A 23,488-nucleotide genomic window follows, 5' to 3' on the forward strand; every position below is an offset into this window, starting at 1 on the left:
ACTACAGCCTGTACATACTTATAGTTATAGCATATTCATAACATACCTTCATACCGTGTACATTGTAACATACCCATAATAGACACATTTTTGTACCTTCATACCTATAACAGACCCATTTCTGTAATATATCTATATCAGTAGAGTAGGGTCTGCAAATCTTAATAAAATGTGTCTGTCATCTCTGTCACAACTACAGTTATGAATGAGTTATTTGCAAAGATATAAGAAGAAACATGGATTCACTGTTGAAAGTAATTACGTGTCACCAGTTAAATGCAGGAGATTTAGGGCGTATCAGGTGAAGTCAGACATTGTGGGCTCCTGTCTTAGCAAACCCATGTCTGCAAAACCATCATGTGTTCAGTGGAGTACGTGTTTCTTCATCATTACCTCATATGTGGAATGATGTCACTGCCTTTGATGACTTTCCTGGGTACATAACAAACTCTTGCTGTCACTACAGAGAAAACAGCAGGTGGTATCTCTAAAATATTAAGGCCTGAATCACACAAACCAATGGGGCGACCTGTGATTAAAGGCCTGAAGGTGTATTATCATTGAGAGACATGTGCAGGCACAAGCTGGTGATGAACGACTGCCCAAGACTTTATAGCCAACAACTGTAGGTCTGTATGCGTGTGTGTATGTGTGACAGCATACTGAAGCCACACTGGTGGTCTTTATCTTTTTTGAATAGTGTGGACAAAGCTGGATACAAAACATATGTGCCACTGCTGCTATTGACGCTAAATAATAACCTTGTATTTATATTTTGTGAATATCAATGAAGAAAACTGTCACCTGTGCAACAGTGTGCTTCACAAAGGTGTTGTTCTTAATAGTTTGTGGATACAAAAGCAATGAGTGGCAAGACCATTAGGATCTCAGATGCTTTACAGCAGAAAATCCTTTTTGTTAAAGCCTATGTGTTACATGTTTTTCTAATTGCACCAGTGTACATTACACCGACTGTACCATCATTCTCAATCATGTTTATATGTTTGAAAATGTGTTCTGTTGCACTGTGTTACTAAATCAAGCAGCTTCCTATGTATTCTCTCTGTGCTCAGTGATGTAGTTAATGAACAAGCCAGATGACGCATTTACTCCATGACACAAAGAATCTAAGACATTATTGGCTTTTTCCTGTCCTGTGCGTACAGTATGATAGACGTTGAATCGTCAACCAAAGCTTTGCAGCAGCCACATCACATTCTTTGTATAAAGCCGTAGTTTAGTTCAAATGTTCCTCACGTGTGTATTTTGGACTCACAGCTTGCTTTTGATGCTGTCAGTTATACCGAACTACTCTGTTAATCTACAGAAAATTATGTTTGACATTTGAATCTGGCCTTTCTCAGCGAAGATGATTAATTATTTGTCGATCACTCAACAGGAGATTAGAGCAGATACAGGCACTCAATATTTTGAGTGCAGTGCATCTCAAAATATCACAGTTGCATAATCACGACGCCACTTTTCAGCAATATTTTTTGCTTTTATAATATCCTGTATTGCATTAAATCTTTACAAGAAATTCAAGACTTTTGTACCCTATACATACACACATTTAGGTTACACACATTGTGGATCTTGAACCACAATGTCGCATGATGAGGTACTAAAAGTGTTTCTTACATTTCCATACAGGTTTGAAATTGAACATTATACATTTAACAGACCCACAATTCCTCAGCATCTGTTATGGATGAACAATTTATGGAAACATGAGCACTGTCTTGAAGTCCAGAGTACTTCTCCTGGTCGTGTAGTTTCTTTAAACCACAGTAATATTGGAGTTCAGGAAGTGTCCTGTTATTTAACAAATGACCCCAAATACATTGTAGCTCAGTGACACAGAACATGCTCAGTTGGTTGTCAAAGGTCACTACTTACTGAAAGCCGTAAAGTAATAAGACAGGCAGGTGCCAGCAGTCGTCTTTGGTCACATATCAAATCCTATTTAAAAATGATCTTTGATATTAAATATCCTTTATACTGAAAATCATATTTGCTGATCTTCACTGACAAAACTCCAAAGAGTCCATATGTCTGTTTTGACAAATAACATTAATGATTAATTGATGTCCTTAATTAATCATTAATGACCTTACTGTAATTAGAAAGGCCTCCTGGGAAGTTTAGCTCAAACCCAGATTTCATCTTGAAGCAGCTTCAGTTTAAAATCTCGGCATCAGTTTAGTAAATTCTTGAGTAGAACAATTTTCAGTGAAGAACTGCACCAGTAAGTGATACAAAGGCTGGACTATCAATGAGAGACAGATCAGGCCATACATGTTCCAGCAGGGGCAGCAGGAAAGTGGTTTTTCTCTTGTCCTCTTGTCATCCTCTGATGAGCACACCACTTTCCCAGATAAGGCAATCTGTTGTAGAAAGTCTGCCCCCCTTATTTGTTACTAAGCAACACCAATATGTGTTTAAAATAAATATTAATTTGTTCTTTACAAAAACAAAAAAAAAACCCTGTTATTTTCATTTTCTGGCTGAGTCACAGGGGAGGCTGACCAAGCAAACATGACCAGACTTCATAAATGAAGCTAACTATACCATTTTAATCAAAATACATTATCATCATACATTAAGTACAAGGTTAGTACACAAAGACAACATGCTTTATTCCCCTAAATACAATCTAATAATCTGTTAGGCTGCTTACCCCTCATGTGTGGTGTCGTTTCCACAACTGAGTTCTCATTTTCTTGATTCACCTAGTTATATGAGAACCAAAAAACCAAATACAAAAAACAAGCATCTAGTCCTTTTTATAAATCGGTGGTAGTGGGAAATAAAACTTCATGAATTTTTAACAGAAAACAACTTGGACCTTCTTTATATTTGCAAAAAAAAGAAAAGAAAAGAAAAGAAAAGAAAAGAGCCACAGTTTGCAGGGGGGTCAGAAGTGGGTGGGGTTACAAGCCACACGCTTGTGTATTCCCACTGATATTCCAACACGTTCTCACTCCCAACTGGATGTTGCTTCAAGAAGAGTGTCTGATGTAATACCCTGTGCCAAACCACATATTTTATTGTTAACCTCAAAGAAAATCTATTGAATAATGTTGCCTTGACATATTCTTAGACTTTGAATTTAGTTTGTGTGATATATAAATAAAACGTTGCTACTAATAGCACACAGTCAGTATTGGAAAATAAAAAGAAATCTCTAAAAGGGGATTTTATATTATATTTAAATTATCTTCTCGTATTAGTTTATGTCTTATTATTACAATATTTCTTTACAGATGTAAACAACAAATGATTTCAAATTTAAATGCTCTCTTCACAAAGTTTTAAATGCTTATGAGAAAATTAAGAAACCAAAAGCATTACACACACACTCACAAACACAGCTCACTCCTAATGAGGAGTTCTGACACGAACGGTGACGCACAGAGTGACGAAAAGGGGGAGCGGACAGCATGTGGGAGATAAGGGCTCGAGGCATATTTTAAAGACGTCACAGGTAGCAGCTACATTTGGATGGCTGACACTTGGAGTGAGGAGAAACTGTCCCAAAAAGCTACAACTGTGCTCAACTCAGTCAATTGAAATCACAATTTTTGTGCCATATTTGGTAAAACTGAAAATACTAATCTGAGGCACATTTCCTGGATTGATTTCCTGATGCAGTTTTATCTAGAGTTTTATAAACAACAACAAAATGTGTTCAGGGAATGAGTCTTGTACTTTGCCAAGTGCTAGAGATCAATAATACTAATAATATTTCATCAGTTGTCTCTTATGTCCTCTTTAATATCTCATTATCTCTCTTTGAAGTGTCAAAAACACTCTTGTTTTTTTATTGTCACATCTTTCTTTTTAACAATTGTTTAATATTTAATATTATTTGTTTTCTCCATCCTCTTACATTATATTAGGTATAGATTAAATTATGCTTTTTGGAATTATAGTTTTTTTTTTAACAAATAAGAAAATTACTGCATTATATAAAATTTCTGCTTTAAAAATCTCTCTCTAGTAATGTCTTTGTGCTAGAAAGATGCAATTGTGCTTTAGGTGCAACCACTTTTATGTTAACAATTTCTTAGCTGCCCCATATAATTTGGATGCATTTCCCCCCACAATAGCTGAATGAATACACTGACACAGGACATGAAGATCTGATCACGGCTGATGACTCAAACTTTGTGTGATGGGTAGGGTTTTTTTTTTTGCTCTGCTAGAAGCCAGTTCCTGAACATGACGCTCACAGGAAATAAAGAGACAATCACATGAACATTCAGAAGAGGTTTGTGAAAGTGGAGGGCAATCACACGAGTGAGAATATAAATATCCACATTTCAAAATTATCAAATGACACTTAGAATTGATTGCAACCTTTTAAAAATTGAACAAAATGCATAATTATGGCATGGCATCTTCCCATGGGGTGATTATCCTGCTCGATTACAGCCAATCACAGACAAATTGCATTGTCGTGGTGAGGGTTTGTGCAAGCACCATCTGCTCATATAAAAGCATCAGACTTGCCTCTGGATTTTGTTTCAGTAATTTTGTCCACGTCACAGCTGAGAATATCACTGCAAATGAACTGTCTAGTTTGGTATTTTGGGAAATGGGCTGAGAGCAAGAGAAAAAGAGAGAGAGAAAGGGAGGAAAACCCTTAGAAAATACAGCTTCAGTGTACACTTTTGTCCTTCCCAAGGTGAGAAAAATCTGCATTTCTGCTTGAGGGGATGTTGTATCTGTGTATTTGGATGATCCAGCTGGACCCAACTTGGGATCACCATGCGTCATAAAGACATAGTACACAGTCATTTCTAAAAGGGAAACTCAGGTAGAAACTCGTGCTGAGTATTTCAGTTTTATGGTCATTTAAACTCATTTGCTTGACCTGATTCAGTTTGTATGCATATTAAGAGCGATAAGATAAGATAAAATTATATTATAGACAACTGCACTGCAATAAACTGCACTCCATCTGTGTAGTCTTCCTATATGTCCTTAACGGGCCTGAACAGCTCTTTCAATTCAAAATTGGATAGAAATCGAAACAAATTAATCCAGTTGTGCCACAATAAAGAGCTAATAACCCCTCAGCTGTGTATTGTGAGCCTTTGGAGAGGTGTGGGTTCCTTGCAACTTTTAAAATTGTATATTAAGTATTTAACTTGAACAGCTATCATTAAATGCCTGATGCTTTTCACATATTTTAATTAAATCAATTACCTGTTTTCTTATGATACAGTTTTTGGTACAATGTTGCATTTACTATAATAGTAATTTTATACTGTAACAATTTACTGTTTTACTGGAGTTTGAATGCACTGTAAGCTTTACAGGATAATACAGTCGTGCAAGACAGTGGATCAGCATAAAATAAGTCACACAGGATAGATTTACATTTATTAAGTGCATTTACTTTTAACATGATGTCTTCAAGAATCTTTAGTAGGTTTCATTTGTGGCCACATAAGAAATTATTGAAAGACAACGCTGAAGTCAAATCTTGTTCAAAAGTGCACAAAATACCACACATGGCATATAGCAGTGAGACATTTATTCCTTTTACAGGGGAACACTTGGCTAAATCACTGTGGGCCTGCGTATTTTTCCACGACTCTAATTTTGTGCCAGGAAAAGGTAATTCCCCTTAGGGAACGGAGGCTAAGAGTAAATGTGAAACTGTTCATTGCATCCTTAACATATTAAATAAACATATGACCTTTAAAACTTCCAGACATCTGTTGGAACAAAATTTTGTAAGGATTTAGGAAAGGTTTTTAGATGACCACATTATCATTTTTAAGGAAAATACCTCTGAATTAATCAACAGTAAGTTATTCTATTCTTTTTTTTGCAGACTAAACTAAAAGAAAACCAATTACACATTTATGCACAAAGGTTTGGATGAAACACTTCCATACACAAAAAATCAACAATAACAACACCATGGAGGGCTTAAGGAAAGGGTTTTTCTAGTTATATTTATAACCAAAAAAAATAAAATAACTTGTAAAAGACAAGGTCGATGTGAGATCAAGTGATTGTTTAACAGCTCCAGTCTGTACATTGTTACGTTTACATCCACAAATGACAATCCTATGCTCTGGGAAAACTACGACACAATTCAGCTACAGCTTAAAATGTGGATGGACATTGGGTTTTTTTGGACACCTATTTCTTTTTCTTCTGTTGCTCTTGGAAGAAGTCGTTGCAGGCAACAGTCAGAGCTGCCACCAACACAACAAACTCATTGAAATCCACCTCGTTGTCCTTGTTAGAGTCCAGGTCATTCATGATTTTCTCCACCAGCATGGGATCTTTCTGAGACTGAAAACAAAACACAAACAGATAGTGATTCAACAAATATGCAACTGGACTGATTATGTCTTTGTGGCTCTTGTAATGCCTTGTAATGATTTTTCCATAAAACAAACTTGTTACCAATATTATCAACTTCTTAGCCAAATACCTTCAACGCTTCTAAGCTTCCGGTAATAATGCATAAAATGTGACTGTTACTGGTGGTTGATATTGACTCAAGGCAAAGCCCCATGTCCGGTGGTGAGCAGAGTGATGCTGCCACCAAATGACCCGTGAGCCTCAGCTAATCAAATGCGACATTTATTACTTTGCTCATTTCCTCCATGACTGGGAAACAAGACGTTTTTTTATTCGTCCTCTAACCTCCAAGGCACCAGTGATCTTTCTGTTGTGGCACTAAAGTCAGCATTTCTCAGAAGGTTAAAATTAAAATCCACACTGGGGGTTGATTTAAATTAGAAAAAATATCACCACAGCAGTTTTGCATTTTCTAATGTAGTTTCAATTTAAATTTGGTCTGAAAAGCTCAAAGCTACGTTAAAATACAGGGTCACCTTGAGTGAGTCGACAGTAGACATAAACATGAAAAATGCAAGACTACCAGCGGCATGTTTTATCAGTAAATAAATCTAACAATCCTAATCAAGAGCACACTTAATTTGAATTTTTGAATGCATTACTTTTTTAAAATTCTATCAATTCTATCAAGACAGAACATGTAGTAGTAAGTACTGTATCACGCTTTGGTTGTCAAGTGTCAAAGTTTCCTGTTGGCAGAAACTCAGGGTGAACGCCACTGTGTCTATTCTCAGAGGTGACTACAGCCCACAGGGATGTGATGACATCACGAGGGTGTCTATATTTGGAGGTGATATGGGTCACTGATGATGATGATGTGTGAGCACCTGAGGCCTCCCACCCACATGAAGGGGGACGGACAGTAACAAGAAAGATATCTGAAGGCATCAGGTTTTAGACCTTGGCTGTTTTGTTGATGCTGTGGTCTCAATCATTTGAAATTGCAGGCTTGTATGCGCTGCTATCACACAGACTCAGGGGCAGGGATTTATCTCAAATGACCTTATCTATCTCTCTCCCCGCATCATTTATTTGCCATGGTGGTCATGTGAGAGCCACAAGCAGTTACACTTTGACAGCAAGAAAGCAATCAATGAAAAAACAATTTCCTCCAACAAGGTCAGGATGTTACATCATTTGAACACATCACTCTTAAGATTGACTTTTAAGTGAATAAGACTTCAAAGTGTTCAAGATCCATAAGCAAATTAATGCAATTACTATTGGTCATTATGGTTCAGTTAATGAAATGCACAGTCATACTTCAGTACACCAGCATGTTCCCATTAATTTAAATCCATACAGGGATTGTGCTTCCTCTTGAAAATTCTGCATGACATCAAATCTTTGTCTAAATGCCGAACAGATAAAACAAACAACAAAATAATCATTGCATTTAAACATCAGCCTTACCGTGAGGAAGTCAGTGAGCTCACTGTTCAAGAGTTCCTTCAGCTCGCCCTTGTTGAGCTTGTATTTATCTCCATCATGTCCCGAGTAATTGTAGAAAACTGTCATCAGTGCATCCATTGCACTCTCAAGCTGGCTTGGCATTTTGCTGGAGAGATTAAAGGTGCGCTTGCAGTTTCCTGAAAAATAATGTAAAACAAATAATACAAAAATACACATGCACACACACACATATGAAAAAGCATTACAACAACTATTAGCTCATAACAGTGGTGTTCCTACCTGGTTAGAGTCCTGCAAAAATGAGATCACAGACTCTTCTGAATGGCTTGTTTATCAGGAAGTCAGAGGATGCAACGTGGGATAATTAATTCCACAGGTGAGACCCCCATGGCAACAGTTCTTTCCAGGTTTTAATCAGTGTAGCTAAGTGAAAAACAAACCATGTATCATGGGTATTCATCAAATCCTGAGCCAGACGTGAGCCTTGACGCATGTGTAACTTAATATATCCCTGAAGTGAGTTCAGTACTGTGCGATATACTTCATTAGAGATAGAATAGGTTAAAACTTGCCTACCTGCTCTGATGTGTTACTCATAAAAGGGCAGCATGGAGATACTACTTAGAGCAGGTGCTTTCTGATCATAACAATGACAAATGAACACGAAGCATCTCATGGCTTTTATGCCTATCCTTTAAATATTCATTCATTCCTTTTATTTATGCATTTGCATTTTCTAAGGCATTAGGCATGGGTCTTTCAGCTGGATTAGCTATGAATGTTTAGGCAATGAAAGATACAACTTTTGCCCAGTTGCAAGTAGACACACTTTGTTGTAAAATTTGCTAAAGTTTCTCAGCCTTTCTGGACATTGGTGTTTTTTTCATTCACTTTTAGTCTAGTCCTTGTGCTGACTGTCAGGACTAACCAAAAAACCCAGCTCAAGAGCAGAGACCAAGACAGGATTATAGCCGTAATAAATACTTTTATTGGCTAGAATGGTTTGAGGCTCCATTTCAGTCAGTGGTGTTTGAGATTTTGTCAAAATTGATAGAATTCTGAAGACTTAAAATAAACTCAGATTGTGTTCTACCATGCAATACCATCTGAAAAAATTCAGAAGCAAGAGCTTAATTTTGCAGCATATCAGTCATACCAAATACACTGCCAATGCAGTAAAAGCATACCTGGATAGAAAAACACAAACTGGAAAACTATCCGTTATGGACTGATAGCAGTGTGGGAACATCTTGAAACCAAATGCATATTGACGTGGAAAAAAAGGTTTGAGTGTCCTTCAAGAAGGCTATTCCTGAAGACTGCTTAAAGAAGAGTGTTAAAGAATAAAGTTGGCTATACCAGATATTGACTTCCAAGCTTTCAAGAACTGCAGAAATTTCTTTTTTTGCCTTATATACTGAATTTCCATGTGTGGAGAAGTTTATAAAATGAAAGTTGCATTGAGTGACTTTGCTGCTTTTCTTCTTGTTCTCTCAGGCTGACCTTGCGATTCAAATGTTTTGATGTTCTCGTTCTTGGGTTTATTTTTAGTAACTGCAGCTTTCATCCTTTGTCATTCTGTGTCCCTCTCATACACAGTCGCCCCTCCTTTGTCACCGTGTCATAACTGAGAGAGGAGAATAACACTCTATTCAGCTCCGAGCCCTCGTGACAACACCTGAGAGATGTTCGTTGTCAGGTGTCCCTGCAACTTCTCTCCCACTTGCAGCCACTGTCACAAAGAAAATGACTTTCCATTTGTTAAGGTGATGAAATTGTTTCCTTCACAGCTGCTGTTACTAATGATTGTGCAGAAGGTGCCCTGTAAAACCATAAACTGGCATTACATCAAACACTGCAATGTGTCTCATTACACAATTATCTTTCAATAAATACAAAATTCTTGTATTTTCCGCAAGATGATCCATGTCTATCATGTACAACTTAACAGATGTAGAGTGAAATTCTAAGCAACAGGCACTTTGATGAAATGATGCACATGATCACAATACTCATCACTATAGGCCATTAAATGATCATTTTTTTACCCTATGATAAACCAGGAATCTTGTTGCTATTTGAAAATGAATTTAAAGACACGCTTGTCTCCTGCTCACTTGGCAGATGCTCTTCCACTTTAGATCCCCTCATGTTCTCTCTCGTCATTTGCAGCAGCTTTAAGATCACTACAAAGAGAAAAGATGATGTGTCCATTTTGTTTACAGGTAAAATTTGACCTTTTTCATTGCAATAAAGAAAACATGGCTTCAATATAATAACTGTTTTTAACACTAATAATGTCCAAAATTATGCATTTAAATAAAAGGCTATCATTAACATTCCCATTGAAGGGCGCCTAATATCTTTAATTGAGGAGATAGGAATTGAACTATGAATAGCTAAGATAAGAAGAAAGTGTGTTCAACATCTTGTGGATCAATTCAGAATACATAAATTCGTTTAAATATGTTATTAAATATTACTATATGCATTTTTTTGTTTTTGCACTGTATTTGTATTTGCATTTCAGCCAAAGCTATCACCCCAAGTAACCATCAAAAATAATGTAGGTTTAAGATACAAAGTACTTACTGTAATTGCAGACATGCCAGTGGAGTTATTCTATTTTATCGTCAGAAAGTATATGTAGTGTTATGTACTGTCAGTGTACCTGGGTCATTGACCCAGTGTGTTCAGTTTGGACTTTTGTCAGTTTAGTTCTATTTCCTGTGTCAGTGGTGTTCTCGCCTGTTTCCAGTCATTATCATTATCCAGTCTATTTAAAGACTGGAAGAAAAAATATGTGGAAAAAGAAAAAAAAAAGAAAAAATATGTGGACTATGTACAAAAGTTAGAACAAAAATAAAACAGAAGGAAAGGCCCATCATCACTGACTAACATGTATGGAGTTATGACTCCATGACTCCATAACTGTGAATTGAGGTTGCGTTTAGAAGTTCGATTTAAAAAAAAACAAAAACTGATAAGGAATGAAGCAGAAATGCAGAAGAAAAATTGTTTAATTCTTGAAAAGCAGATAAAAAGTAGGAAGAGCTGAAGCAAAGTATGGCATGGCTGGTGTCTCCAGAGAGATTAAAAGAGATCTCAAAATGCTAGTGGAAAAAAATATTGTTGATCATTTTGAGAATAAAGTTGTAATTTTGAGATGAAAGTCGAAACAGTATTTTGGGAAAGAAGCTGAATTATGGTTTTGAGAAATTGTTTTTTAGAATTTTTGAGATCACCATTGTTTCAAGAAACACTGCCATGTTTGCAATATCCTCTACAAAATGCCCTGTTTAGATGAGTGGCTGCATTGTAATCAGTTGTTGGGAAAATTACATCATGATTTTACTGTATACTTACAGAACTTTAAATATGTTAAATTCCTTTAAGCATCAAAGCAATCTGGGAACTTTCAGTAGTTTAAAAAAAAAAACTTTGGAAGAATTTCCAAAAGCCTGAAGTTCAACAAGAATTTGTTCAAGATCATCCGTCCATGCATTTTCATCAGCTTATTCAATTCGGCATCACAGGGGTGAAGGATCTGTGCCAGCTATCACAGGGTGGGAGAACAGGCCGCCTATCTGTCACAGGAGCAGATTACTTTAGACCACTCAGCAGAAAGACGTAAACTCAAAAACACAGCTTTAATAGCTGTGATTAAATTTGAAGTAAACAAAACAATAAAAATACAAGACAGAAAGAAACTAATTGGTAAATGGAGATTCCTTAAGCTGGAAGCAGATTCCAGCTCACCCCTCCTGTGGAGCATCTGTAGTGTCTCCTGCACAAACTGATTCATCCTAGTTCTGGATCCTAAGTCCATTATCTTCACATCACAACCTGCCTGCAACGCTCCAGCATTGCCACTAACCTGTTCCCTGGAAAGGAAATACTGCACCCTTCTCGGAAGCCCCCATGGAAAGAGTAAGACTGTCATCCAATATAAATTCTGTTAATCAACGGCCTGGAACCAATTAACCTTCTCTCCTTCTCTTTAAGATCAGCCGTTGAATTGCCTTGTTTTTCTCCCCTCACTGTCACTTTCTTAAAGGTGATGACAGCACGGGAGCCCTTACTGAATGAAGCTGTGTCAGACTGGGAATAGGACCTTGCGTTGCTTCAGGATCTTTTTGGGAACCTGGTCATTTACACTAGTCTGTTCCTTTCAGCTCCGTGCCACAATTCTTCACCCGCTCTGTCTTCTTGAAATGGATTAAGAATGGATAAATTCTATTAATTTATGGCCTGGAAACCTAATTAACCCTCACTGTCAATTTCTTAAATAAAATTTCTGTAAACCGCTCATTGATTGACAGAAATTTTCATCTTTTGAATTTTGGGTCCTGACTTCCTAAAATTATAACAGCATCCTACTGCAAGTATTTCCTCTGCATTCCCATTAGAAATTGGTTCTCAATTAAAATAATTCTACCTTAGCTGTAATGTACAAATTATTGTAATAATTTATTGTGTGAAGAAAGAATGACAAGCAACAGAAAAATTGAAATTAAACAACAAAAACGCTGTTTACATGCTATTAAAGATTCACTCCCACTAATTGTTGCATTTTGGCAAACATTTCAATGTTGTTTAGTACAGATATGTTGGAAGAGAAGAAAATACAAATTATATGAAAGTGATCCGTGGTGTTTTGTGCAAAGCTGGAAGACTTCACTTGTTCTTTACTGACTGATTTCTGACCAAAAATCTATCAGCTCACCATAAAATGCATGTTGAAATATGGCGTTTGTAGGAAACTCCTACAAATACTTATGAATTGCAACAATAACATCTAGGATCTAAATTTAGATACTAGTGTATAACAATTCTTTAAAGTTGTAAAAGTTCAAGTACATCACCTTCTTTACTCAATGAAAGAACCTAATTCAGACTTGCAGGGGACTGGAGCCTATTGTCATGGTTCGGGGTCCTTTTGACTTGATTTTGTGTTTCTTGTGTTTTTATGACCTGTTGTGAAATGAAACTAGTTCATGCATTTATTATTTCTAGGCTGGACTACTGTAATTACTACTGTATTATCAGGAAGTGCTAAAAACTCCCCGAAAAGCCTTCAATTAATCCAAAATGCTGCAGCAAGAGTACTGACAGGGACTAGAAAGAGAGAGCAGATTTCTCCTGTTTTGGCTTCCCTTCATTGGCTTCCTGTTAAATCCAGAATTGAATTCAAAATCCTGCTCCTCACATACAAGGTCTTAAATAATCAGACCCCATCTTATCTTAATGGCCTTTTAGTAGCATATCACCCCATTAGAGCACTTCACTCTTACACTGCAGGCTTACTGGTTGTTCCTAGAGTATTTAAAAGTAGAATGGGAGGGAGAGCCTTCAGTTTTCAGGCCCCTCTTCTGTGTAACCAGCTTCCAGTTTGGATTTTGGCTTTTTGCTAAAGCATGTAGTTTGGGCAGGATCAGGTGACCCTGAATCCTCCCTTAGTTATGCTGCAATAGGAATAGGCCATCCTGTTCATCTCCCCAAGTGTCTCTCCAGCTACATTTCCATGTTTCAGGTTGTTTAGTTTTATGTTTCTAGTTTCATGTTTAGCTGTCCCCAGTTTAGGTTTTTGTTAGTGGTTTTGTGGTAATTCTTACAGCCACAGTAAAGGCTCATTTTCAGTTTGAAACAGTCTCTCCTGCATCATTTTCTGTGCCTGGGTCCACACCTCTCAATCTCCACACGGTTTGCCTCACAATCCGTGACAGCTATTCCACCTGTCATAGGGCGAGACACCCAATCTATTGCAGGCCAAGAGACAGAAAAGACATAATTTGTCCTCAGATCCGAAGACCATTTGTGTGCACAGCAGGGGTGATTCGAGGATCAAACCGTTAGGGTGGCTCAGCCCCCAATAATAATTTCCTGTGTACAGTACCATATAAATATACTCAATCCTTTTCATCTTTGCAAACATCAGTTCAGCTGGCTACACATTCAAATGTTACCATCAACAGCAATCTAATTAGTTGGATGACTTATTGTAGTGTCTAAGAGTGACACTACAATAGGTTTTGATTAGCACCACAGGGACATTCTGCAGTCCAGCCTCCAAAGTTATGCATCGATATCGATAATTGAGAATCACGGATCTCAAGAAGACAATCAATAACTGAGCAAAGAATTGACATCTTTGCAACAAATAATAATGTATAACGCAATAACAAAGAACAAACTGAACTGGCGAGACAGATGAATCACTGTAGACACTGGTATCATCATACTTAAACATAAACATTTAGCAGCTAACCTGATATTTTTCTCAGGAGTTGAGTTGCTGAAAGGTTAAATATATAAAAGTCATGTTCTTCAAGCTGTGTGTTTATGCCATCTCCATCTTGGATTGTAGAAGGCAGCCATCAATTGCATAAGGAAACTGAGGAGAATCACTCCAAATCTTTTCTGCCTTCAGGGCCGCCCTCCCTCTATACAGGAGGACAAGATCATTTAGCTTTATACCTGCCAGTTTGCTACACACTTTAATACTTTGGTCCAACCTTTTCTCATTCTTCCAGCTAAGAGACCCGAACCAGCAGAACACAAACAGGGGGCAGGGATGACATTTTTTGTTTACAAAAATCAATAACCATTTCCTTTGTTTTTTAACATCCAGAAAGGACTGTCCATACCATGCTACAAAGTCATCTGCAACTGGGCCATGGTCACGATCTGCATCCTGGAGCAGAGAGACATTCACTGAGTCGTCTGCAAACTCGATTATAAGTCTATCCTGGTAGAGACTCTAACACTCATTTTTATTAAGGACAAATAAAAGTGGGGAAAGGACACACTCTGACGTGGAAGATAAAAGTGCATCTGATAAGATGACTCTCCCTTTCTGAGGACTATCCGTTAGAGTTGGATGTCTCGAGACCGGTCTCGAGACATCCAACTCAACTCTTACGTGGTCTTGGTCTTGTCTTGGTCTCAACAGACTTTGGTCTTGGTCTTGGTCTCGGATCCTTCGATCTTGTCTTGGTCTCGCTGTCTCGGTCTTCCTGTCTCAGATCGACATAGTGGTCGGGAGATTTGGAGTCAACAGTATCCATGACACACAACGTAACGGTCGATAATTTGTCATGTGCATCAGCTCTAAAAGAGCCGTGCTTAGAGAGTGCTTTGTAGTGAATCAGAAGAGTCGACTCCTATTGAGTGAGAGCCGGCTCCTCACTTAATTTCCTTTCGCTGCTCAGCTCTCACACAGTGGCTCAGCTATGCTCCAATCCCTCCATATTGTGGCCAATCACATGCGAGGATATAGGATAATATCATTATGTGAAAAACAGAGAGGGTGAGAGACGCGACAGTCAAGTGGAGTGTGTGTCTGTCCTCTCAGTAAGTGAGTGAGACAGTAAACAGCGGTGAGGAGGGCTGTGCGAGTGCAACGCAAAAACACATGAATATGCCCGACACCCGGAAACGAAGCAGCATCTGGCTGCAGTTTAAAGACTTTTTTGTCTCAGTCTCGGTCTCGTCTCGACTTTGTTTTGGTCTTGACTCGGTCTGTCTTGGTCATGGTCTTGATACCCTCTGGTCTTGGTATTGTCTTGGTCTTGGTTTAGGCGGTCTTGACTACAAGTCTACTATCCGTAAGTCAATAAGCCAAGAAATCAGATCCAAATCAAGATTACGTGTACTGGTGAGATGTCCTGCTAAAATATGGAGCTGGATACAAATAAAAACAGATCAAAAATCCACAAAAACAAACAGTTTTGGACACCATCCAGGTACTTTAGAACCATATGGAGCAAGGTGCACACAGCTACCCCTCTCTCCCCCTATCTGTTCAGCAAATTGGAGGGTCAATCCAAAAATTCAGTTTTTACAAGTTTCTTGGATAATTTCATCACAGGGGAAGTCAAAGCAAAAGGCTTTGCAAAATCATTTAAAAATTAAGTGCTTTCACTTTAGGCACTGGTACAATAGTCCTTCTAGATTTGAGGGACTTTCCAAAACTCAAGAGACTTTAAGAAATGAGGAGAAAAAAATTCCAGCCAACTCATCCACACAATTTTTAAGGAGAAGGCTGTTCATTTTATCTGGGCCTGCACCTTTCCTCTCTTTCACGCTCCTAGGGAAACATCCCCATACTTCACATGTCTGTGAAAGTTCTTAGTCATGCAGGTCATCGTAGTCAAAGGAGCTTGGAAAGAAAAGCATCTGGACTTCTTTAAGTTGCTTGAAGACGTTTCACCTCTCATCTGAGAAGCTTCTTCAGTTCCAGGGTCAAATGATGGAGAGTCCCAGATTTTTGGGCTTTCATCAAGTCAGGAAAGATGCACAGTAAAGAAGATCAAACACCAACTAGGTAGGATCAGAAAGACAAACGCAACAACATTAAAGCTAATGTTTTGGGTTTTTTTCTCTTGTCTTCTTTTTTTCTCATGCAATTGAGTGTACTGGGCTTTGTTATACAGTCCTTGCAAATGAGTGTTTTTGCTCACCATTGCTTGGATTTTGCTCTGCCTTTCTCTGCATATTTTCTCCAATTCTTGTTTCTCATCCTCAGTATTTCAAGATTTTTGTACTTTGCTGCATTGCAAAACACTTGCAATTCAAAATCTTTCAGAACTTGTTGCATCTATTTCTGCATCTCCTCCAGTTCTTCCTTCTCTTTTAGCAGTTGGGTATTTCCTTACAGCTGTTTCACACCTTCTCCATACTTTTGTCTTGCCATCATTCTGGTAGAGGTTGATCTTGGCTTCATCTGTCCAAAAAAATATTTTTCCAGAACTGTGCTGGCTGTTTTGAAGGGGTTTCTCTTCACTATTGAAATGATTCTGTGATCATCCACCACTGTCCTCTTCCGTGGATGTCCAGGTGTTTTTGCCTTGCTGAGTTCACCAGTGGCTTCTTTATTTCTCAGGATGTACCAAACTGTAGCTTTTTCCAGTGCTACTATTGTAGCAATTTCTCTGATGTTTTTCTTTCTGTTTTTTCAGCTTAAGGATGGCTTGAACTCCTCTGAACATGTTGTCTGTTCACAGCAAAATCTTCGCATTAACAGGATTTTGCTTGCTCCAGGCCTTTTATTTGCTTAATTGATAATGACATAACGACAAAATTGCCCACACCTGCCTTTGAGTCCAATTACTTTTGATCCCTTTAAAAAAAGGGTAGCACTTGTTAAGGAGCAGAAACTCTTAAACCCTTAATGCAATTTGAATGTGAATACCCTCAAATGAAAACTGAGAGTCTACACATTATGTCCATTATATAATTATATTTGGAATATGTTTCGGTGAACAGGTATTACTTTTGTCATTGTCCAAATATATATGAACTGTAAATCCTTTGTTTGTAAACGGTCAGTTAAATGTTGACAACTACTCTTTCAAAAGACTCCTAACAAATATCAGTAGTTATTAGACTTGCTGTACTTAGTGGCAGATTTGTGGGAGACTGGGAGTAGAAATTTCAAGTACAGGGGAGCAAAACAACAGGTAAGAACAACTGAAAATATTTTTTTGAGGGTGGATAAGGCTAAGAGTCAGGCCTTGAAATTAATTACAATTTTGTCTTGGTGTTTGGTTGACTATCAAGCTAGAGTGAAAGATTGCTGCCACCTGTGCTTTGAGGATTCTGACAGTTAGGATGACTTGGAGGTGTTGATTTATTTAAACTAATATAGTCATCCTGCTGTACCCAGGTTTCTGCAATGCAGATTAGATCAATATGTTGATTCATTATTAAATAATTTGCTAGCACAAAGAGACCTAATGTTTAATACACCACATTTAATTGATTTACTCTTTGATATAATGGTAATGGTAAATGGACTGATTCTACAGCGCTTTTCTACTCTCCAGGAGTACTCAAAGTGCTCTCTGCAGTTGAGGTAGTTATAATATTCTGTCTTTGTGCATTTTTATACTAAATTCATATTTTTATGATGATATTTGTGATTATTTGGGGTTTGTCTGAGTTTTGCTCTATCTATAGTGGGATTGATGTCATCTCCTCATAAAATCAGGTTTTCCCCAGTAAGGTTTTCAATTCAGTTATCCATTATTGAATTAAAATGTGGCTAAGCATGTCAATCCTGGTCTGACTTGGAAGTGGACCAGAGAAAAACTACTTTAGCAAAATTACATGTTGACTCAATATTAATTTTAGTGATGCAGCCAGGTGTTATTACTGCTATTGTCAATTAGAGTCTTACCAAATCTGTGCCTACAAATCTATACGATGACACATTGACACGTGACATTGCCCCCTAAATGAACAAACTGATGCTTCCACAATGATATTCAGTTCTTTTTGTTTGTTTGGCAATAAACTGACTGGAGGCTTTGCTTTCCACTCCAGCAGAATCTGTTACAGTGAATGTAAACCTTCACCTGAAGATGAGGCCAGACATTAATCTGTCGCTGCAGGTGTAATCCATGTTTTCACTGGTGTCAACACATACTATCACACAGCCTCCAAGAGCAGTTACACAGAGGAAGGATGATAAAGACAAGAAAAAGATAGCCCTTCAAACTGCTCAGCCCTCAGGTGTTTCCAAGAGATTTGGTGTTGAAAATATTGTTCTGTGTATAATATTCACACAAATATATCAAGGCCGGCTTATCTACGTCAACTCTCTTGAGTGAGGCATCAACCTTTAACCTTTAAGTTTTCCCTAAACTTTTGTATTTCTTACTATTTTTGTGTGTTGCAGGTGAAAAGAGTACTCTTTTAGTTACTAACTTATCTTACTAATTACTCATTTCCAGTGCATTTAAAATTATCAACATGACAACTCATGTCATAAGTAGATATTTATATATTTATACAGATATTTTTATATTTTATATATTTTTATAGTAACAAATAGTAGTATATGTAGGTTCCATTGGTGTGGCTGTCTTTCTTCTCTTAACCTTCTCTTTGGTAAAAGAGGCTGGTGGCTTGCAAATGCACAGAAACTGTGGACAGGCTAAAGGAGCTTTAAATATATGGGACATGTGAATAGGATTTGTGGGGCCAATAACTAATCTCAATGGCATGGACAGTGGCTCATTCCAGCTAGTGTTTAATTTAGCAACCCTGCTCTAAATATTCTATTTATCATTTAACATTAAACGTTTTTAGCTTGATACATTTATGGACCCAGAGGTGCTTTATGATTTCTATGGCAAAAGCTAATAGAAATTTCATAAAACAAATAAGCCACTGCTGTGTTTTTTGTCCGTTATACACAAAGAGTAAATTTGTCTTTTAACACTGATCCAAAAATGGCTAGTGATTAATGTATCTGCTGAAAGTATTTATTACTATGTCACTAAAGCAACTATGGTAAGTAGAAGTTCTAGAAAGCTAAAGCTTTGGGTTGCGTTAGTAATACATCTTCACTCTGTGTTACCATTTTTAAAACATAAAAAAAGACATTCAAACATCACATTGTGCATCTTCTCTGCTGTGTGTCCATTCCACTGATTATGTTTATGCTACACAGTGCAGTTCCTCATCCACTGAGGAGGATTTCCTTTTAGTCACTGCTCTCTTGCACTATATTCTATGACTTCTCTGCTCGAGACTTGATTGCTACTGCCCTCTATTGGCAGCTATAAAGAAGTGTGCTGATCACATAAGAAATGAACATTTTGTGCAATTGGACTCATGATGAAGTATTACGATTATCTTCTTAATACTTTGAATTTTCTGTTGTGTTCAGTGAGTCGCTAGGTGTTCATCATAATTTTACTCTATTTTATTATACATTTCAGTATACACAGTAAAAATTGTTATTTGTTATAACTGAAAAACTAAAATAGGAATGTATTTAATGCACTGCACTGTGTGTGGAAAAGTACAACCTTATTTGTCATCCACATGAATTAAAAGTGCTGTAGCAGCCAGGTACTGCTAAACAAATCCACTGAAATAAATGATCGTCAGCAAGTCACCATAAAAGCAGTTTTAGCAGTATGATGCAGGGAACACATTAGTGTGGTGGTAAGTGTCATTGCCTTGCAGTAAAAAAAGTTTTGTGTTAAAATCCAAACTTTCTGTTGCTTCATATCCGCACTGTGCCATGGGTTCTCTCTGGGTCCTCCAGCTTCCTCCCACAGTTCAAAGACATGCAGTGTTGTGTTCAGTCATGATTCTAACTTGGCCATAGATGTGAAAATCTCTTTTGTGTCAGCTTTCCCCTTTGACAGATGGGATAGGTTCTAGTGATCCTAAACTAGTAAGAAGATGGAGGTGTTGTACAAGAAACATGCAGCAGGCAGAAAAAATATAATAGGAGACAGAGTCTTATGGAATATGCAGTACATACAAAAGAAATATTTCAGTAAGTCTTCCATTTGACTTGACCTTGCTCTAAAAATACAAACTCTTAAGATTCTAGCCTAACTGTGGCCCTGAATTGGATAAGTGGAGAAGGTCAATGGATGGCTTGTTTGGGAGAAGATTCTTCTTCTCTCTAAAAAAGATGATGGCAGCATGGGTGATGTTTGCAAAGTTGCATCTGAAAAAAAAAACCCACTCAAGGCTTCTGGACAGACATGTCCAAAGTAGAGCTGTTTGGCCATAATGCACAAAACCACATGACAGTTGATGATTTAGGTTTGTTTTAAAGCCACAACACCTGGCCACCTTGTAATCATTAAGTCAATCACAAACTTCTCTGTATACCAAAGTATTAAAAAATTAAATGTGCCATCTGCCCTGGCAGCTAATACTTAACTTAAGTTGGAGTCATACAGCAGAACAGTGATCCCAAGCATGGCAGCAAGTGACCGCAGAATGGCAGAAACATGTTGCATGTTGCTTTCAGCCAGTAAATACAGTTCATGACTGAACTCATCTACTAAGTAAATGACATCAAACACACTGGAGAGATGAAAGCAGACTGGACTATGACAACATTCACATTTAACTCATGTAGTTGTTACAGAATGGAGCTCTGCTCGTTGAGACTGCAGGCAAACAGGTGTTGACTCGTGCAGTTTAATCATTTTTCAGGTGATTTTTTTAAATCTTTATTGTGGAATGGGTACAACCTGAAATACAGTAAAGTAAAAATTTGAGACAATGCACAATTACAAGGAGTAAATAAAAGTTTTTATTCTACAATGCAACTGCTTTTCCAATATCATAAATTTTATGTTTTATTTGTATTATTTTTAATTTACCCTTTGTAAAGCTAAGAAATGTGTTTGTACAGTTTAAGATGTGTGTGATGGTGTTTAATGAAACATAGCTGTTGAAGACAGAAAACTGACCAAATGTATGCCTACAGAACATCACATGAAACCTATTAAAATCTCTGCTGTGCAAAATTATTTTATCATACTATAGAAGCAACAGCTGTGGTCTCTGCCCCACTTATGAATAATAGCATCATTTCTTTTCTGTAAACAAGCTGAAACTGAGCAACAAGCCAATTACTATTCAGCATCAGAAAGGAAGTGCTTTTGAATGCATGTCTCATTTGACAACTTTTTAGTGATTAATTACTGTTTTGGTCTGATGTTGTGTGTATTGGTGTGTGTATGTGCGTGTTCCCTGTCTTATGATTTGAGAGTGAGGGGGCAGAAAAATGAAAGGGCTGATTGTTAACATGCAGTAGTGAAAATATAACTTGGTATGTTTTTTTCTGAGAATGTTAGGAGCTAAATGACATCGTCCCCGAGTTGAATTCTCAAGAAGACGGAAGCTCCCTCGATGATTTGGGTCAAAAATGAGAACTGTTGAGGCCCGGCTCCTGAGTCCTGGCTGCAGTCCTTGTGCCCATGAAAAAGGGCCTTTAAAAAGCGCCTTCTTTTAAAATGCATGGGGGTGGAGGGGATGGTGGAGGTGGGGCTTGAACATACATAAGAGGCTAAGACAGTCCACCAGTCCAATTTGGCACACCATCACCAGGCAATTTGCTGTCGCTTAACCTATTACGAGGAGGCTTGGATCCCTCTTTTCATTCAGACCCTCTTTATCCTCTTTGGTTGCTTGTTAAAAATAATCCTATTGGATCAGCCATCTTTGGAAGAGAAACGCCATATTAATGATGAGCGTGGGTGGGTTACTCAGAACTGAGACTTTATCTTGGATGTCATATGTAGACAATGTGACTGGGGATTATTCCCAGGACTTGGTCCTGCAGCCTATTTGGGACTATCTCCGTCAGAACTACCACGACCTCCTAAGAAGTCCTCTCTTCCCCGTGGTCCTCTCAGTCACTACCTATTTTCTCCTGGTCGCTCTTTACACTGTGTTGGACCTGCTGGCTCCCACCTGGCCGTGCATCAACCGCTACAGGCTGCATCCAGACAGACCCATCACCTGGCCTAACATTTGGCCCACCTTGGGTGTCACCATTTACAACCACCTGCTTTACATCTTTCCTGCTGCAGTTGCACAGTGGCTGTGGAGGCCACCAACCCCTCTACCCCCCGAAGCCCCCACTCTGTTCAGTTTTTTCCTGGGCATCCTGGGCTGTATGGTGGTCTTTGACTTCCAGTACTACCTGTGGCACCTGCTGCACCACCGGGTTGCTTGGTTGTACCGCACTTTCCACGCCATCCACCACCAGTACAACCAGCCTTTCAGCCTTGTCACCCAGTACCTGTCTGGTTGGGAGTTATTTAGCGTGGGATTTTGGGCCACAGTAGACCCCATCCTGCTGCAGTGCCACTGCCTCACAGCATGGAGCTTCATGGTATTCAATGTCTATGTTTCCACTGAGGATCACTGTGGCTATGACTTCCCTTGGGCCACACATAACTTGGTGCCCTTTGGCCTCTGGGGTGGTGCTCCGAAACATGACGCTCACCACCAGAGACCTGGCACTAACTTTGCCCCATTCTTCTCTCACTGGGACTGGCTGGGGGGCACCCACACTGTACCAACCGCCTCCAGCCACTCTGCCACGGGAGAGCCAGAAGAGATGAAAGGAAGAAAAGACTAAAGAACTTGAATTAATCTTTCAATGACTCCATCGCTAGTTTACTCAAACTGCCTCTTTTGTTGATGCTTTTATTCCAGCAGACTCATTTTTCCTCTTTACTCTCCTGCAGACTAATTTCTCTCTTTTACGTCTCCCACTCTTAACTCTCACTTTGATAATAACGATTTCCACTATGTGGCTATCTTTGACTGCATGGATATTTTTCACATTTTACGAGCTGATAATCAATCTAACATTGTTTGACAGTGTGGTAAGTTGTCAAAAGATATTTTTTTATGTTTGTATTTTGTACAATGATAGTATAGATTATCTTATACTTTTGTGCAATGAACATATATCTCTTATTCATAGAGATTTTCCACTTATGTCAGTGAATTGATGTGCTGTTAATTGTCTCAGTGGCATTCTCAGGTCAGGTACCTTACATGTGTAATTTGTTTGGAGCTACCAGAAATATAAAATAAAATTTAAAAAATGATTTGAAGTCCTTCCTTGATTTGTCGAATGTCACTGAGTAGCTCTGAGTCTTTGCTGACGGAGGATGGTGTGATCTGTCAGAGTGATTACACAGAAGTTTGCACGTACATTCTTCCTCTCTCCCTCCTCAGCAATGACCCTCTCACTCCCACGCATGAATGGCTGCCTTTTAGCTGCATCCCAGTATGATGCGTGGGCGCAATACTAATCCATCATTCTCTCTCTTTGAGACAAAATGGTCCTGCAGGAAGAGTTCTTAATTAAAGCCCCCGAAGAGAAACTGCAATAGCTGCCCTG

The 23,488-nt window shown here is 38.3% G+C and overlaps 2 protein-coding genes across 2 annotated transcripts; one reads left to right on the top strand and one right to left on the bottom strand.

Annotated features, from left to right (window-relative positions):
- Positions 1–5,307: 5,307 nt before the first annotated feature.
- On the bottom strand, positions 5,308–8,125 carry s100z (S100 calcium binding protein Z). The gene is made up of 3 exons (XM_005929846.2): positions 8,083–8,125; positions 7,804–7,979; positions 5,308–6,318 (listed from the first exon to the last, which is right to left on the bottom strand). The coding sequence occupies exons 2-3, from the start codon at positions 7,942–7,944 to the stop codon at positions 6,163–6,165; spliced, it is 297 nt and encodes a 98-aa protein (XP_005929908.1). The 5' UTR covers positions 7,945–7,979; positions 8,083–8,125; the 3' UTR covers positions 5,308–6,162.
- Positions 8,126–21,646: 13,521 nt separating this feature from the next.
- ch25hl2 (cholesterol 25-hydroxylase like 2) lies at positions 21,647–22,923 on the top strand. Its single transcript, XM_005929847.3, has one exon. The coding sequence runs from the start codon at positions 21,812–21,814 to the stop codon at positions 22,712–22,714; it is 903 nt and encodes a 300-aa protein (XP_005929909.1). The 5' UTR covers positions 21,647–21,811; the 3' UTR covers positions 22,715–22,923.
- The last annotated feature ends 565 nt before the right edge of the window (positions 22,924–23,488 follow it).

The sequence above is a fragment of the Haplochromis burtoni genome, unplaced genomic scaffold (assembly GCF_018398535.1).
Source record: "Haplochromis burtoni strain Fernald_Lab_line unplaced genomic scaffold, NCSU_Asbu1 Contig_107, whole genome shotgun sequence".
Taxonomy (NCBI): Eukaryota; Metazoa; Chordata; class Actinopteri; order Cichliformes; family Cichlidae; genus Haplochromis; species Haplochromis burtoni.

What these genes read in the sequence shown, in the direction of transcription:
- s100z (XM_005929846.2), bottom strand. Translation starts at nt 7,944, where the DNA reads ATGCCAAGCCAGCTTGAGAGTGCAATGGATGCACTGATGACAGTTTTC. An exon ending in AGCTCACTGACTTCCTCACG is followed by an intron (nt 6,319 to 7,803) that starts GTAAGGCTGATG and finishes TTTTGTTTTCAG; the next exon opens with TCTCAGAAAGATCCCATGCT.
- ch25hl2 (XM_005929847.3), top strand. Translation starts at nt 21,812, where the DNA reads ATGATGAGCGTGGGTGGGTTACTCAGAACTGAGACTTTATCTTGGATG.